Source organism: Dipteris shenzhenensis, chromosome 23, assembly GCF_047967505.1.
Source record: "Dipteris shenzhenensis isolate YYH24624 ecotype China chromosome 23, Dip_SZ_1.0, whole genome shotgun sequence".
Lineage (NCBI taxonomy): Eukaryota > Viridiplantae > Streptophyta > Polypodiopsida > Gleicheniales > Dipteridaceae > Dipteris > Dipteris shenzhenensis.
In genome coordinates, this window is record NC_141618.1 from 19,781,899 (window position 1) to 19,797,300 (window position 15,402).

General features: G+C 44.3%; 1 protein-coding gene across 1 annotated transcript in view; it reads left to right on the top strand.

Annotated features, from left to right (window-relative positions):
• LOC147887091 (uncharacterized) overlaps positions 1-15,402 on the top strand; it is a 91,467-nt gene that overhangs the window by 41,123 nt on the left and 34,942 nt on the right. The window contains exon 11 of the mRNA XM_087394042.1: positions 3,307-3,567. Coding sequence (XP_087250168.1) covers positions 3,307-3,567 — 261 coding nt within the window. The remainder of the gene's footprint in view (positions 1-3,306; positions 3,568-15,402) is intronic.

Consider the following 15,402-nt stretch of genomic DNA (forward strand, 5'->3'; position numbering starts at 1 on the left):
GGTGGTATGTTTTTTCTTTTGAGTGGTTGAATGTTCAAAAACTGCCAAAACTAAGTGTGGCTGTGTAACTTAGCAAATCAAATGGCAAGAGATGTCCAATACCTCCACTCGCATGTTCAGCTGGATGTTCTCTTTGCTTATTTTATCCAACTTCTCCATTGTTGGCTAATTTTTCCTGGATTTGGCTAATTTTTCCTTCAGCGAATCTCTTGATTCTCCTCCTTTGCCCTTCATTGTGCTTGGGAGACCGCCTCATTTGCTGCTTCTTGTTTTCTATGCCAGTGTTCTTTCTCTGCCTCTAATGCAGTACATTTGGCATCCAACCTCTACATATCAACCTTCATAGACTCTAGCCCAAACTCAATGACCTTGGGGAGCAGGAAATGCTCCACCACACGGCGGATGACTTTCACTACCTGCCTGAGCATTTGGTGGTGTGTGTGCGGGGTAGCTAACGATTTGATAAATTTTAATTATATGGAGTGGTGCTGCCCTTAACCAAAAAAATTTTATCTTACGGAGTATTGCAAGGTTATAGGATATAAGATGGTACATTTTCACTAGCTTCCCCCAAATTGGTGGGAAGCAGTTACGGTGCCCAACATAGTTGCTTGTTTGACTGAGGAGTAAAAAACATTGGCTTATTGTTGGGCCTAGGAGGTGTATGTGAAAGGCGCTCTAAGGACTGTATACCCCGTGCTAGAGTCTAGCATGTCAATTGGTGCCATGGTAAGGACATGTTTTGAAAACCCGTGTACTTTGATATTGTTTCCAGTAACTCTTTGTCACTATATGCATAGCTGTAACCTTAGTATTACCAAACATTGACTGTTGGACCTTTGCAATCATAAACATGATGGAAGGCTTGGACATGCTACTGAAAACTGGTCACTTTCTTAGAGAAGAACCACATCATGTGTGTACAACAAAATCAAAACTGATGGCTGATTTCGTATTGAGACCCCTCTCCTCAGGGTTAGATTGGTTAACTCAAGCAGCCCTGAGACTGTCATATAGCGCCATCATTGTTTAAATGGCATTTGTTGGATCTGTTGCTCCTTGAAGTCTATTGATCAGATGACCAGGTTGTATTATAATAAATGCCCAGAGCTTATGTGATAGGTGTGCTTTGGTGAGTGCAATGTATTATTTTATGTGACAGGGAAGCGGCAAACTGCTATTTAAAGGGACCGTGGGGGACTATAAACTCAACGTTATGCATCTAGCATATTCATAAGGCTTGAGCTTTTGAAACCCTGCTTATTTGTGAGCGAAATACAACAGACACACCATGTCAGTCAACAAGCCCTACATTGTCTCCAGTTTTCTGGCAAACCCTCTCTGAGTTTGGAAACTTTCTATAAAGAAAGTGATCTCTGTTATGTTGGCAAAGGTCCTACGATTCTTCCTCCTCTGTTAACATTCCTCTTCCAAAGTTCCTAGGATTTTTGACTTTGTGTATGCATTCATCTTTAACTTATCCATATGGGGTGAGGTTTTCATTTATGAGAGCTTGAAAGCCTTCAGCTTCATTCTCTTTTCAGTAAAGCAAGCCTAGCTGCTCTGTTTCTTATGGATTGGTATGCTTGGTTGATTGTCTCTGTTGGAGTTTGTGTGGTCACGTCCCCAACTGTGAGCCCCCAGATAAGGAGAACAAAGGGGAGGTGTACAAGTGTGTGTTTGAGGACGTGGGGGTGTTGGTTTGGGATGCCATATGGTCAGATCTAACATGGAACAAAGGGCTGCCACATGGGCAGCACATTGTCAGTGAGATAAAGATGATGCAAGAAAAGGGGCTGCCACATGGGCAGCACATCTAGGAAGGTACTTGGCAAGGAAGAGCTACCCTGGAGGACAGAAGTGGTATGAAACTGCCATGTGGCTGTCAGGAATGGGGGGAGCGGACCTCCGCAGGAGTTCCAGCATGGAAGGTGATGTCAGCAACCCTGGTCCCTGCAGGAAGTGTACAGACAGGTTGTGCCTGTTGTGTGGACCTGTACGGGTGGTTTTTCAGAGCTGGAACAAGGCCTGTGCAGCCCAGGATCAAGCAGGAACAAGACAGCACAAAGGTGCCTGTCTCTGGATGCTAGCAGCAGCCTGTACGGATCTGGAGCAGAGGATTCTGGGCTGGATCAGGCCCAACTGAGGGGGCAGCCTGCTGCGCTGGCTCATTTTGGAGGCCCTTGAGGCCTATAAAAGGCAGCCCCTTGGGCCTCAAGGACCATTTCAGGAACAAGGGAGGTGGCTGTCTGGAGCAGACAAAGAGCTCAACAAAGCCTTCACTCTTGACTGTCTATCAATCATAGGTGGAGATTGTGCCTCACCATTGGCTGCACATCAGGGCAGCAAGGAGGTCACGTCTCCACAGCATAAACTGCCTTAGTTTTGGCTGTCCGGGAGGGGCAGCTTGAAGGTGTGATAGCAGGCATGATATTGAGGCGATTCAAGCTCTACGGGAGCATGCAGGCTGAGTGTTCTAGAAGTGCCATGGAGGTAGGAGAACAGCATACTTTTGGTAGTACAAGGGTCCACCTTTTTGGTGGTACGTTGGCCTTGTCTTTTGTATTGTGTCCATCTCTTGGATGGAATATATATTGCTGTTTCTATATCTCTGTCATAAGCATTGTCTATTTATTTGCTTGCACATGTATGTTAAGTACACCTGAAGGACAGAAGTTGAATTGAAATTTACTACACTACTGTGTGAGTGCCTGGGCTATGTCTATCCTTGTCGCTATTCTTGAGAAGCTTCTTGTCTGTACCCTCCGTTGTGGACTTTCCAACAGTCGCCCACTCAGCAGCCTTGGCTGTGCCTTTGGTCTAGCATTATAGGTGTGGTTTTAACTCTCTTCATACTGCTACCTGTGTAGGGTTTTTGAAAATGTCTATAATTCCTGCATGAATGGTAAATACAGTGTGTATGCAATACTTTATGGAACTTTTTGTGTATACAGGGTTGTGCCATCTTCTCTTTTACATATATGCATGCATTCATGTGCAGGAAAAGCTGGAGTTTTTAAATTCAATTTCAATCACAACTTTTTGCTTAGAGAGAGGCGAGGAATATAAAAACGAACTGTGATTATAGTGACGTTTGAGTCTATTGTTTGCAACGTCATGCAAATGTGCAGCTTGTTTTCAGTACTGCGATTGAACTATGTTTTGGGAAGCTTGTAGTGAAGCAGTGTGGTTTCCTCTTGGGGAAATTGGCATTTTTTAATTGTCATTTTTAAAAAAATGAGGTTAATAGTACATTATGGATTGGCAGTCTGCATTGCTTACTGATATCACTTTGTTGCCATGCAGGAGAGAATTATCACAACAATAGCCTTTTTGGTCTGTTTAATTGAGGAATTTGAAGTGTTGAATCCCATTCTTGTTGTTGTTCCGCCATCATCTGTTGCAATGTGGGAGGCTGCCTTTCAAAAATGGGCATCAATGGCCAATGTTGTTACGTACGGCGGGTCCAAAGAAGCTAGGGAAATCATCCAGAAATATGAGTTTTACAACGATAATGGAGTTTTGATGGCTCAAACTGTCCTCACGAGCTTTGATACATTGAACATGGTGATTTTTAATCTCTGATCTTTGAGTGTCACTGAACTGGTAGATGTTATATTTCTGGGATTACTTGTGAAATTATAGAATATGCCTAGCAGTTTTCGTTCTTTTTCTTCCAAAGGGTTTTCTTTTGACATACAAGCATAAATTGATTGCTCGAGGAAACTAAAAACTATCCTTATATTATTAGCCCTTGAAAAAGCATAGGTATCATTGTGTACACGAAATCTGGAGAGGCTCGTCTTAGGGATTGCAAATCGAAAGAATAGGAATGTATTTTCTTCTCAGTTCAATTCTCACAGGGGGAAAATGGTTTAGTTGTACCCAAACCTTAACATTCGAAACAAATGTGAGTTCAAACTGAGATCAAGTGATGGGTCTGAACCTTTCTCTACATTTTTCTACGATTGAAGGTAATGTAGTGTGCTAAATGTATCTGGATCCTTGATAGGATCTAAAATCTACACGTCATAGGTATAGATAGCTCGATCACAGTACATGTCTATTAGCTCTCCATATTCTATGAACGAATATGATATGGTCTAAACATACCAACTTATTGTAGGAAATCTAACACGTCCTATATCAGGTGGTGTAGAGTTCCCTCTTATTGAAATTGTCAATCGAATGCGAAGGTGCTCAACAAATCTTGCGATGATTGACATGGTTCAGTATATCATCTGAAAAAGAACAACAGGGTTTTCTAGATTGGTGCGAACAAAATGGAAGCTTGCGAGCAATGGAGATGGAGGGAGCAAGTTGAACTAAAGATTGCAACATGGAGAATGAGAATACAAGGGCAGCCTAACATGACAAAATCTATGGATGGCACCCAACAAGAGTTAAACCACACGTGATAACAGTAACTCAATCTCAAATTACAGTTAGGGGTAAAAAACCTTAGATAAGGATTTAACTCTTGTAAATAATAGCTACATTGGCCAGTGCCTTAATAATACATTATTTCTAACGGCCCACTGTAGTGACAATGTCCTGGTGTACAAGGAGTAATCTCAATCCCCCAATGGAAGTATTGCTGAAAGCTTCAGAATTTTGTCTAGAGAGGGCCTTGGTGAAAAGATTTGCAATGTTCTGATGTGTAGGATGTGCATGAAACACGAGATCCCATACCACTACAATAGCACTCTGACTGTCAGTGAGTATAGGAGTAGATGGCTGTAAACCACCATGAAGATCTGCCATCAATCTAGTGAGCCATACACATTCAACCATAGTTGTGAAAGCTGCATCTACTCAGCTTCACAAGCTGATCTTGCCGTAGTGGATTGTTTCTTGTTCAACCATGAAATGCATGAACTGCCAAAAAAGAACAATTTCCGGTGGTGGAATGTCTAGTGTCATAATCACCATGCTTCAATCTGAATTACTGAAAGCATGCAATTCAGAGTCACCCCTCCAAGAGACTGAGTACCCTGCAAATATCTTAAAACATGCTTTACAGCACACCAATACTGTGCCTTTGGGCTGTGCATGTACCTGCTCAACTGGGATACACTGAACTGAACATCTGGATCGGTATTGCAGAGATAAATAAGGCATTCAACAGCCTGACTGTATGCAACAGCATCAAAAGGTTATGCGTGGACAGCCTCAACCCTGGTTCAATGGGAGTTGAAATGTGATTGCAGTCCTGAAAATTGAACCTTTGCAACAGTCTCTGTATGTATTTTGACTGTTTGAGCACAATGCCTTCATCTGTTTGCATAAGTTGAATGCCCAGTAGTAGTGTAACAAACCCAAATCAGACATCTCGAATGATCCTGCTCAACTTTTGTAATTCTCTCTTCATTTGTGCCTGTGAGCAGCATATCATCCACATGCGGGATGTTGATCAACAAATCCTGTTTGTCTCTTTTGACATAACGGGGACTGTCAGCGGGACTATTCTAAAGACCCTGATTGGTTACAAATATATGAATTTTCTCCCATGGGCTTGTTTTAGGGCTTTAAGTGCCTTGTGGAGTCTGCATACTTTTATGTTCCTGACCAGGCATCTGAAAACCATCAGGCTGACTCATATACACTTCTTCCTGTAAGTCCCATTTGAGAAAGGCTGTTTTGATATCCACCAAAATGAGCAGTCAATGAAACAACACACTTAATGGTGCTCATCCTGGAAGTGGTGGCAAAGGTTTCATCATAGTCTAAGAGTAGCCCTTGGCAACCTCTCAATGGTACCATTAGATCTTCTTTTAATCTTGTACACCCACTTTGTCCCAGCAAACCCACCAGTTCCCATGTATTGTTCTTCTTAGAATCCAATTCTGCTTGCATGGCCCTGATCCAATGCTTATTGCATTGAGCATCATGAAAACTGCTTGGTTCTTTTGTTCATGCAGTGAACTCATCCAAGCTGTATCAGCAAAGTTTGCTGCATCTGCCCCTCTTGAACTAGCCCTGGTTCTACTGGAGAGAGGGGCTGAAAGTCTATTGTCCTGTAAAGTCTGTAACAGCCATCCAGTGACTGTTCTTCGTGTGAAGCAGCCCTCTTTTCTCTGACAACCTCCTGCAGATCCTCATGTGATAGGCTGATCTTGGACCTGGTCAGCATATACAGGTGGAATATTCTGATTTTCTACTGGCTGCTCTGACTTGCCTTCAACTATCACTGAAACCAACCGTTCAAACACATCATGAGTGCCTGTATGCAGCTGTCCACCAAATTTAGATCATGTACTGATCTGAGTTTTGTGCAAAAATCACATATCTACTGACAGAAATCTTTCTTGTCTGAGGATTGTAGAGATAGTAAGCCTTGCCCTCATTTCTGTAGCGAGCAAAATGCATTTTACTGCCTTACATCTAGCTTGCTTCTCAATCGACTTTGCATATGTGCATAGCCACACAGCCAAATCCCTAAGGTAGTCCACCTTGGATTTTCTATTCTACCAAGCCTCAAATGGTGCAGTAGTTTTGAAGGCTTTAGTGGGGCATCTCTTCAAAACATGTGCTGCACACGTTATTGCCTCGAACCAAAGCTTTTCGCTTCAATCATGCAACTGGCCATTTCCACGAGAGACCCGTTACAACATGTCTGTATACTGATGCATAATCCATCTTTCCTTTAAGAATTCTGTGAAGTCATTGTTAGAATTATAGATATAATTCAGCAGTGACCAATGTAATTTAATAAGCTAGTTAGGGGCACTTTTCCCTCTTTAAGAGGTTTTTCCCCCTAACCGCAGTTAGTTCACTAACTATGGTTAGTGACTACCAAGGTTTTGTCACTAGGACAAAACCTTATCTCTCACTCTTTCAGTTGTACTCTTATACTCTTCTATTGCAACTAAGCTTTCAAGCTTTCAGCTCTCAGCTCACTCTCTCTTGCTCTCTCTCTCCCCAAAACTCACATTTGGTATCAGAGTCTCGTTGAGCTCTTCCCTCCAGCCCAAGCTCTTGGTGTCCGTTCAGCTCGAAGCAATCCAAAGCTCAAGCCCGCGTACTTGCTTGTCCGTACAGTCCGTACGACTGTACGGAATTTGTACCTGCACGTATCATCACTGCTAGTCTGTACCTTCCGCTGGGAGTTCGTTCGTACTGCCGTACGCCCATTTCTCGAAGCACGATGGGTAGCTGTTGTTCCGTACAACTCTTGCATTGCAGGCGTCCGTACAGGTTTGTTACATGTCCGTCTCTTGTTCGCTACCTGCCCGTACAGTGGGTGTCCGTAGATCGTACGGTCAACTAGCCGTTGGTACGGCACTCATGCGTCATATTTCGTACATCGTCGTACCTGCTTGCGTACAGGTCGTCATAAGTCTCTGCACCGTACATATGTACTTTGCCGTACAGCATGGCCAAGTTCAGTTCGTACACCTCGTACACTTGCGTTGAGTTGTCCGTACAGATTCCGTACATCAGTACTATGTGTGTGTAGCCCATCCGTACAGGCACTCTTGAAGATTGATCTTTGGCATTGTGATAATTCTTTCTATCTTACATGGTGCGTTGCCCTATCAGCTAGATTTAGATTTAGATGCTCGTTGGGGAGAGACTAAAATGAAAATGTTTAGACTTCACAAGCAGTTGTAGCTTGAATGAAGAGATTTTGGACTACCTTTTGATTAGCCTTCTCCTTTAGTGCTAGCCTTCATTATGGCTGAGTCTGCCCTTCACCTCTTCTGGCTTGAAGGTTTGATGTGTGCCAACTACATCTTAAATCGGGCTCCCACTAAGGCTTTGAAAACAAAAACTCCCTTTGAGGTCTGGAATGGGAGAAAGCCTTCAGTGGATCATTTTCGAGTCTTTGGATGCCTTGCATATGCTCATGTGCCAGTTGAATTTCGGCATAAGTTGTCAGATAAGGCAATTAAGTGCATATTTGTTGGGTACAGTGTAGAAAGCAAGGGGTACCGTCTCTACAATCCTGCTACACGCAAGATCATTGTCAGTAGAGATGTGATATTTCCAGAAAATTCAGCTCACACTCAAGCTGAATTTCATATGCCTTTTTCTTCAGAGGATGTTTTTGAGGGGTTACTACCCATTGCTTTGGGTTCCCCTGCTGATATTTCTGATGCAAATCAGAATTTACAGCCACCTCCCGATGCTCCAGTTCAGCCACAAGATGTCTTGCCACCTCCACAGGCAGTGGAACAGGTGGTTCAGCAAGAAATTGCAGACATACATGCAGCAAAAACAGTCCTAAACTGGCTGTTACAGACTCTCAGAGAGAGTAAGATTGATGCTCCATTACCTGGCAGGACTCGCAGTGCAGCAAGGCACATGGAAGGTGCTAATTCAGTGGAATCAGCATATGCAAGTACTCTTCTCGATGAGGAGGAGCCTGCAACATTCGAAGAAGCAAAGGACAATGTGCATTGGATGAATGCCATGCACGATGAGTTGCAGTCCATTAAGAAAAATCAGACTTGGGATGTCATAGACTTGCCACCAGGTAAACATGCCATTGGTACACGATGGGTTTTCAAGGTGAAACGGAAGCCAGATGGCTCCATTGATAGATACAAGGCAAGGCTGGTTGCTAAAGGCTATGCTCAGAAAAAGGGCATAGATTATGAGGAGACATTTGCTCCTACATCCCGGATGACCACCATCCGATCTGTTATTGCAATGGCTGCACATTTTGAGTGGAATGTTCATCAGTTGGACATAAAAACAGCCTTCTCAAATGGAGACTTGCTGGAAGAGGTTTATGTCAAACAACCTCCATGCTTTGAAATTACAGCAAATGCACTTCAGGTATGCAAGCTAAACAAAGCTTTGTATGGGCTGAAACAGGTCCCTCGTGCATGGGATGCCAAGATTCATGCCTTTTTGACCAGCAAGGGGCTGCACAATAGTCCTACTGAGAGCACCCTCTACATCAAGATGGATGGGGGGGAAATTTTAGTCATCCTTCTTTATGTCGATGACTTACTGCTCACAGGGTCCAATGAAGATAATATCGCAGATTTCAAAGCTGATTTGCAGACCAACATGTCAGATTTGGGGCTGCTTCACTTTTATTTGGGGATTTAGTTCTCTCAAGAGAGACGTGGCACTGTTATGTCTCAGTCCAAGTATGTGCAGAAACTCTTGGACAGATTTAACATGCATGATTGTAAGCCCATAGCCACTCCCATGGAGCCGGGGCTGAAACTCACAATGGATGATGCAGGAGAATCAGTTGATGCCACATCTTACAGTCAGGCTGTTGGATGCCTCATATATCTCCGCAACACTAGACCTGATATTGAGTTTGCAGTATCTCAGGTGAGCAGGTATATGCACAGCCTAAAAACTATGCATTGGTAGGCAGTTAAGCGCATCTTCCGTTATTTGCAGGGCACGAAGTCTTTTGGCTTGTTATTTCCCAGGGGGGGTGACTTGCAGATGCATGCCTACAGTGATTCAGATTGGGCTGGTGATTATGACACTAGGCAGTCCACTAGTGGCAATTGTTTCTTTTTGGGTAAATCTTGCATTTCTTGGCTGAGCAAGAAACAATCTACAATGGCTACCTCATCATGTGAAGCTGAGTACAGGGCAGCTTTCACAGCAACAGTTGAATGTGTCTGGCTGCGACATCTATTTGCTGATCTTCATCTGTCTTTGGAGGGTCCTTCTCCAATTCTCACTGATAGTGAGAGTGCCATTGCAGTGGCAAAGAATCTAGTGTTTCATGCTCGCACGAAACACATTGAGGTTCACTATCACTACGTCAGAGAGAAGTTGCATGTAGGAGAGATCGGTATGATCTTTGTGTCCACACTATTTTCACCAAAGCACTACCACGTGAAAAGTTTGAGGCATTTCGCAGTGCCCTGAACTTCTATCTGTTTGGTGATTGATCAGTCTTGTACATAACATTGGCACTGCAAGGGGGTGTTAGAATTATAGATATAATTCAGCAGTGACAATGTAATTTAATAACCTAGTTAGGGGCACTTTTTCCTCTTTAAGAGGTTTTTTCCCCTAACCGCAGTTAGTTCACTAACTATGGTTAGTGACTACTAAGGTGTTGTCACTAGGACAAAACCTTATCTCTCACTCTTTCAGTTGTACTCTTATACTCTTCTATTGCAACTAAGCTTTCAAGCTTTCAGCTCTCAGCTCACTCTCTCTTGCTCTCTCTCTCTCCCCAAAACTCATAGTCATTTGACACATATATATCCCAGGGCCCTACCCCCCCCTCCCCCTCCCCCCCAAAAAAAACACACACACAAACAATAAACTAATCTGGTGTGTTCTCAAAGTCTGCACTTTGCATCCGGACTCATTCTCAGCCATTGCATCTAGTGTGCACTTTGTATCGGCCTTAGGCATGTTTAGAATGATTGAACATAAGCTGAAAACAAAAGCGGAGAGCTGAACAGCCGATTCGTAGACAAGGCTCCGAATCCCAACATACACCATCTTTGGGACAGCATCTATATTTTTGGTACCTTCATTGATTCTTTCTCCAAATTTTCATGGGTGGATCCGTTGAAATAAATATGACATCTTTCAATGCTTCAAGCTATGGCTGAGAATGATATACCTTTGTAAGACTAGAAGATATCCAATCGTACAAATTCAGAATTTGTTGTTCGAAAGTCCAAAATTCTACAATGAATATTTTAAGAGAAAATCAAAGAGAAGAAAAATGAGCTAACAAATTTTTTGTGAAAAGCAAAAGGTAGACATACCTAGCAAGCAAAGCAATGCTTAAGTTGTCATCAATGCCCACGCATAAGCAGCTATACTGGGTTTCTAAAGGCTCGCGGTGTCTCTTGGGCAAACCCAGTGCTTGTTAAATTACGTCAATTAAACAAAAGGGAAAGATAACAAGAAATAAAGAAGAAGGAAGAAGGTGACTAAGCAAAAATAAACAAACAAATCAAAGAAACAAAATAGACCAAAAAACAAGAATAAGATCTCTCTCTCTCTCTCTTGTATGAATGAAAGAAAGAACGACCAAATGAATGAATTAGTTAAACATAAAAAACTAAAGGAACCATTTATACTTATGTACCGCTCTCTACAATGATGCAATATATTTTCCTTACTTAGAAAGCACATGGATACTCAATTTAGGTGTGGGTATGATAAGTGTGCCATTTTTCACTATCGTGTGCGCGCGCGTGTGTGTGTGAGTGGTATCCTATGGGTCATAAGAGAAGGCTTAGAGCCTATATAAGCATGTACTCAATTTGGAATTGGTTTATTAACTTCTTCTATGAACCATGTAATCCAACATGGTTTAAGAGCATTTCTTCAGCCTCTTCAGTTCTGAGCTCGACTTTCTCCCTAGATGCTTGTTGTTTCACCCTTGCCTATCGTCGCCCCTTTCTTGATAAATCTTGTGGTGGAGCAACCCGTCTCCAAAGATGGAAGCGTTGCCCCTACACCTGCGTCTCTTGGAGCCGCGCCTCTTTTTTAATGACGACTTACTGTTGGTGACATCCCTACAGATCTGTCTACTTCCTTCTTCCGTTCCTTTGTAGACCTGCCCTTTGTAGCCTTCCATCTCTCCTCACAAGCATCGCACAGCTTATGTCGTTGATTCTGAAGAAAGTGCTGCTACAAGACAGTGCCATACTCCCATTTAAATTTGTCACTTTACTCAAATATAGATTTGCTGCCTATGGATGTGGAGGTATTTTTAATGCTAGATATGCCTTTATGTCTACTTTTGCTACTATCATGAAGTCTGGTTTTGGTTGTGTGATTCTACAAGACTAAAACTCCTTCACAAGTTCAGTGGTTCGGCATCTAAGCTTATGTTTCCCTGAGATACATAACAAGCAAATACCTGATGCTCTTCTTCGTCAAATTATTTTATGGAGTCCATTTAAGAGCTCGTGTTTCCTCGAGATACGTAACAAGCAAATACTTGATACTCTTCTTCGTCAGATTATTTTATGGAGCCCATTTAAGAGTTGGTCTAGAATATCTGTCCTCGTCGTTTCTGGAGTAGAATCAACACGTCGACATAGATCTGGAACATATGCTATTAGCCGAATAACTCCATAGCAGGCCGACCTGTTTTAAAGGAGCTATGATGTGCTCTTTTTCTTGCTATTCGGAACAAAAATGAACTAACCTCAGATCTGTGCATCTCTTTCAAGTTCTGGTCAACTGCTGCTTGGAAGAAGTCATCCAAGATTATTGAAGAAGAATGACTTACAATGTGATGGTTTCCTAGATTGATTGGGTGAAACGGAAGCGTGCATCTCTTGCTCGCTTGCTCGCCTTGCCTTCCTTCCCCCCGCCAGAGCTTCGTCGACGTGCATCTCCTTTCCCTCGTCATCGCCTCACCACCCACGCCCTCACGTACATTGAGTTTTGTCATCACTACGTCTTCCCGCCCACTCTGCGAGTCTTTCAACCTGCTGGGGGCTTCAGTAGCAGGGAAACCGGCCTTGGATAAACAAAAGGGCAGTGATCCTCTTCTACTCAATCATAAACTTCATAAATAGCCACAATGCGAGCTTCAGTCACTTAAATCACTTAGCACAACTTAGAAACAAGCTTCAACAACAACAAAGGTGAGGCTAGAATGCCCCTGCTCAATGAAAACAGTACATAGTGCACCCACTGGCCCCAAATGCCTTGGCACCCCTTACAGTATTTATTTAATGCTTCTGAATGGAAATGCTTTACAACAAGGGTTCAACCCTGCACTGTTCCTCTCTGCCAATCCTCTACTTGTCTTCAAGGCATCTAATCCCAGTGCACCACTAGAATTCCCACTGGCAAGGCATACTCAGGCATTCACTTCTGATCTGACACAACTTAGAGGCATTCAGGCATCCAAACCACTGGCAAACTGAGCTCAAGGCAGCCTCAAGGCTATCACATGCATCCACACTGTCCTTAGGCCTTCCACAGGATCACCCTTGCCTTTGGGTGCTTCCTAGAACCTGTTGGAGTCCTGAAAGGACTGCACACGACATGCATGCACTGCAAAAAGCTGTAAAGCAAGAAAGAACAAGGAAAAACCGAACCTGGAACCAACTCCCGCTGTCTGTGGCAGAGGGGCGAGCTCCTTCCTCGCACCTATCCTCTGTCCAGGCTCCCCGCAAGGTGCAGGTGTCTTTCAGCAATCAGGAGAAGAGAGAAGTGAAGGTAGAGAGCGGAGGGTGAACAAGAAAGAGTTGTAGAGGAAAGATGGTTCATAGATCTACCCTGAAACGATTGCCTCGGGATCTGTGCCTGAGTCCTCCTAAGAGAAGGTGCCAAAAGCAGCGGGGAAAGTTCCTCATGCAGCTTGCACTGGTCCAAAACAGCTCCAGAAGCCACCACGCAGCCAAAAACATGTGCACAAAGGTCAAGCACAGCAAAAGACAACCTCGGGCACCTGCTGGAGGCAGCAGAACATGTCCGTACGAAAATTTTCAGAGAGTTCAGAAATGACTTCTGGCACTTCCTAGAAGTGTGTACTAGCCTTGGAACAGTCAAAACAGAGTTAAAACGGCTGAAAACAGGCTTGAAACAGCTCAAACAGCTCAAAAACTGCACAAGAACAACTGAAAACGTCCAACACCTTTGGGAGAGTGAGGGGAGAGAGATGGAAGGTTGCATACACATGCATGACAAATGGCATCTCCTCCTTGCCATTTGCCCCTTCATTAAAGTCCTAACCCCCATACCAAGGACAACGTTGGTTGTCCTTGGGCCCAACTTTTAGACCCCTCATTTAAAGCCTTTGCCTTGCCCCTAGGACCTAGTGGTGCACCTAGACTTTGCCCTTAGGAACTTCTAGGAAGTGTGCACTTCCTCTAGCCAGTCCCTCACGGCCAAACCATTACAACACTTAACCATGGTTAACCTTGGGTTAAGCGTAGGTTGAGTTACGAAGATACTTTACATCACTTTTCACGTCCTCGTGACAAGCAGTTAGCTTTGGCGGCTGCAACTCAGCCCTCGCTCCTTGACTTCCACGTTGCTCGTGAGCCTCACACCAACAACTCGCCTTTGTCATCAGTGTCCGTCTAGGCTTTGTTACGTCGAGCAGAGCCACGGGCGCTCAGCTTGGTAGGCAGCTCAAGCAACTAAGGGTTGGTGGCCCCCAGCCCCTTTGCAAGTTGTATACCTGCAAGGGAGTGGTGAGGCCCCCCTTGAGGCCTCCTCGGGAATTGGAAAGTGGAAGGCGGCTCATAGCCCTCCTTCCTCGCTGCCTGGTTTGTTGTATGTACAAGGAACAGCCCCCCAGTGTCATCCGACTTGAGACAGCTCCAAAAAGCTCTTGGCCTCCGGTTAACGCAGCAGTGTGTACTCGTATGGAAAGCTCATCCCTCAGATTGCATCAGTGTCGCAAGCAATAGATTGAGCGTCGGTTACTTCACATTCTAGGGGAGAGCACAGCCTAGAAGCTAGGCTCATATTTTGTTTTCTTGGACTGCACTTACAGCCCACCTAGCTTGCATTCTTTTGGCAAGCTAGGTGCACATATCCATGTGGCTGATACACCAAGAATGACCATCCAAGTGATCTTCAACATGCTTGGATGTTATTGATGCAAGGTCTCTCCAACACTGAAACGCACAACCTCCTCTTCAACACTGGTCTCTACAGTGTGCGGAGGCGTTGGGGCTGATTTTTCATTCATGATGCAGTGGGCTAGGAAGGTGGGTGTCGAGCTGGTGGCGTCTCTGGTTGGTAGGCGCTCAGACATGGACTACTCCCCCTCCAAGTCCCCTTCAGAATTGCAGAAGTCTTGTTTCCTGGAACAAGCTCCCGAACATAGGCGAGCTTTGTTCTCTTCCACATCTTTACCATGAGCTGGACAATGGTGAGCTGGAACGTGCATTAGCTTCACGATCGTGCACGCAATCAACCTCAGTATTTGATTCTTCGCCAGGAGTTACAGAGAGCAGTGATAGGAAGGTCAGTTGACCTCCTCTTGGTCCAAGAGCACATGTTTTTAGTGGCTTTTCTATGCTCTCAGTTCACGGGCCTTTCAGGCATGCGGCTCCCGATCCAGCATGAGGTGCTTCTGGATGCGGAGCTCGTAGATGACACAACATTGTTTGTGGAGGGCTCAGCGGCGATACTGGAGGCGGTCAGGGGGGCTCTGGCCATCTTTTGTGAGCCCTCGGGAGATTAGATCAACTGCTTCTTGGTACATTGCTTCTTGCTAGTGTTTTCATAGGGGATGCATGGGACAGCTCAGAAGATTGGTGCAAAACTTTCTCTGGGCGGGCTTTGGAACACTAGGGTTAGAGTGGCCTGGCAGACAGTGATCCTTCCAGATGCAGCATACAGGATCCATGGTGAGCAAATCTTTCGGATTGAGTTTCTTGAGGCAGCCCCGCTGTGCCGCACCCCCTGCTGTCTTTGTCGCCGCCTTTGTTGGAGGACAGTGTCTGGGAGACAGTGGCTAGTATCACTGCC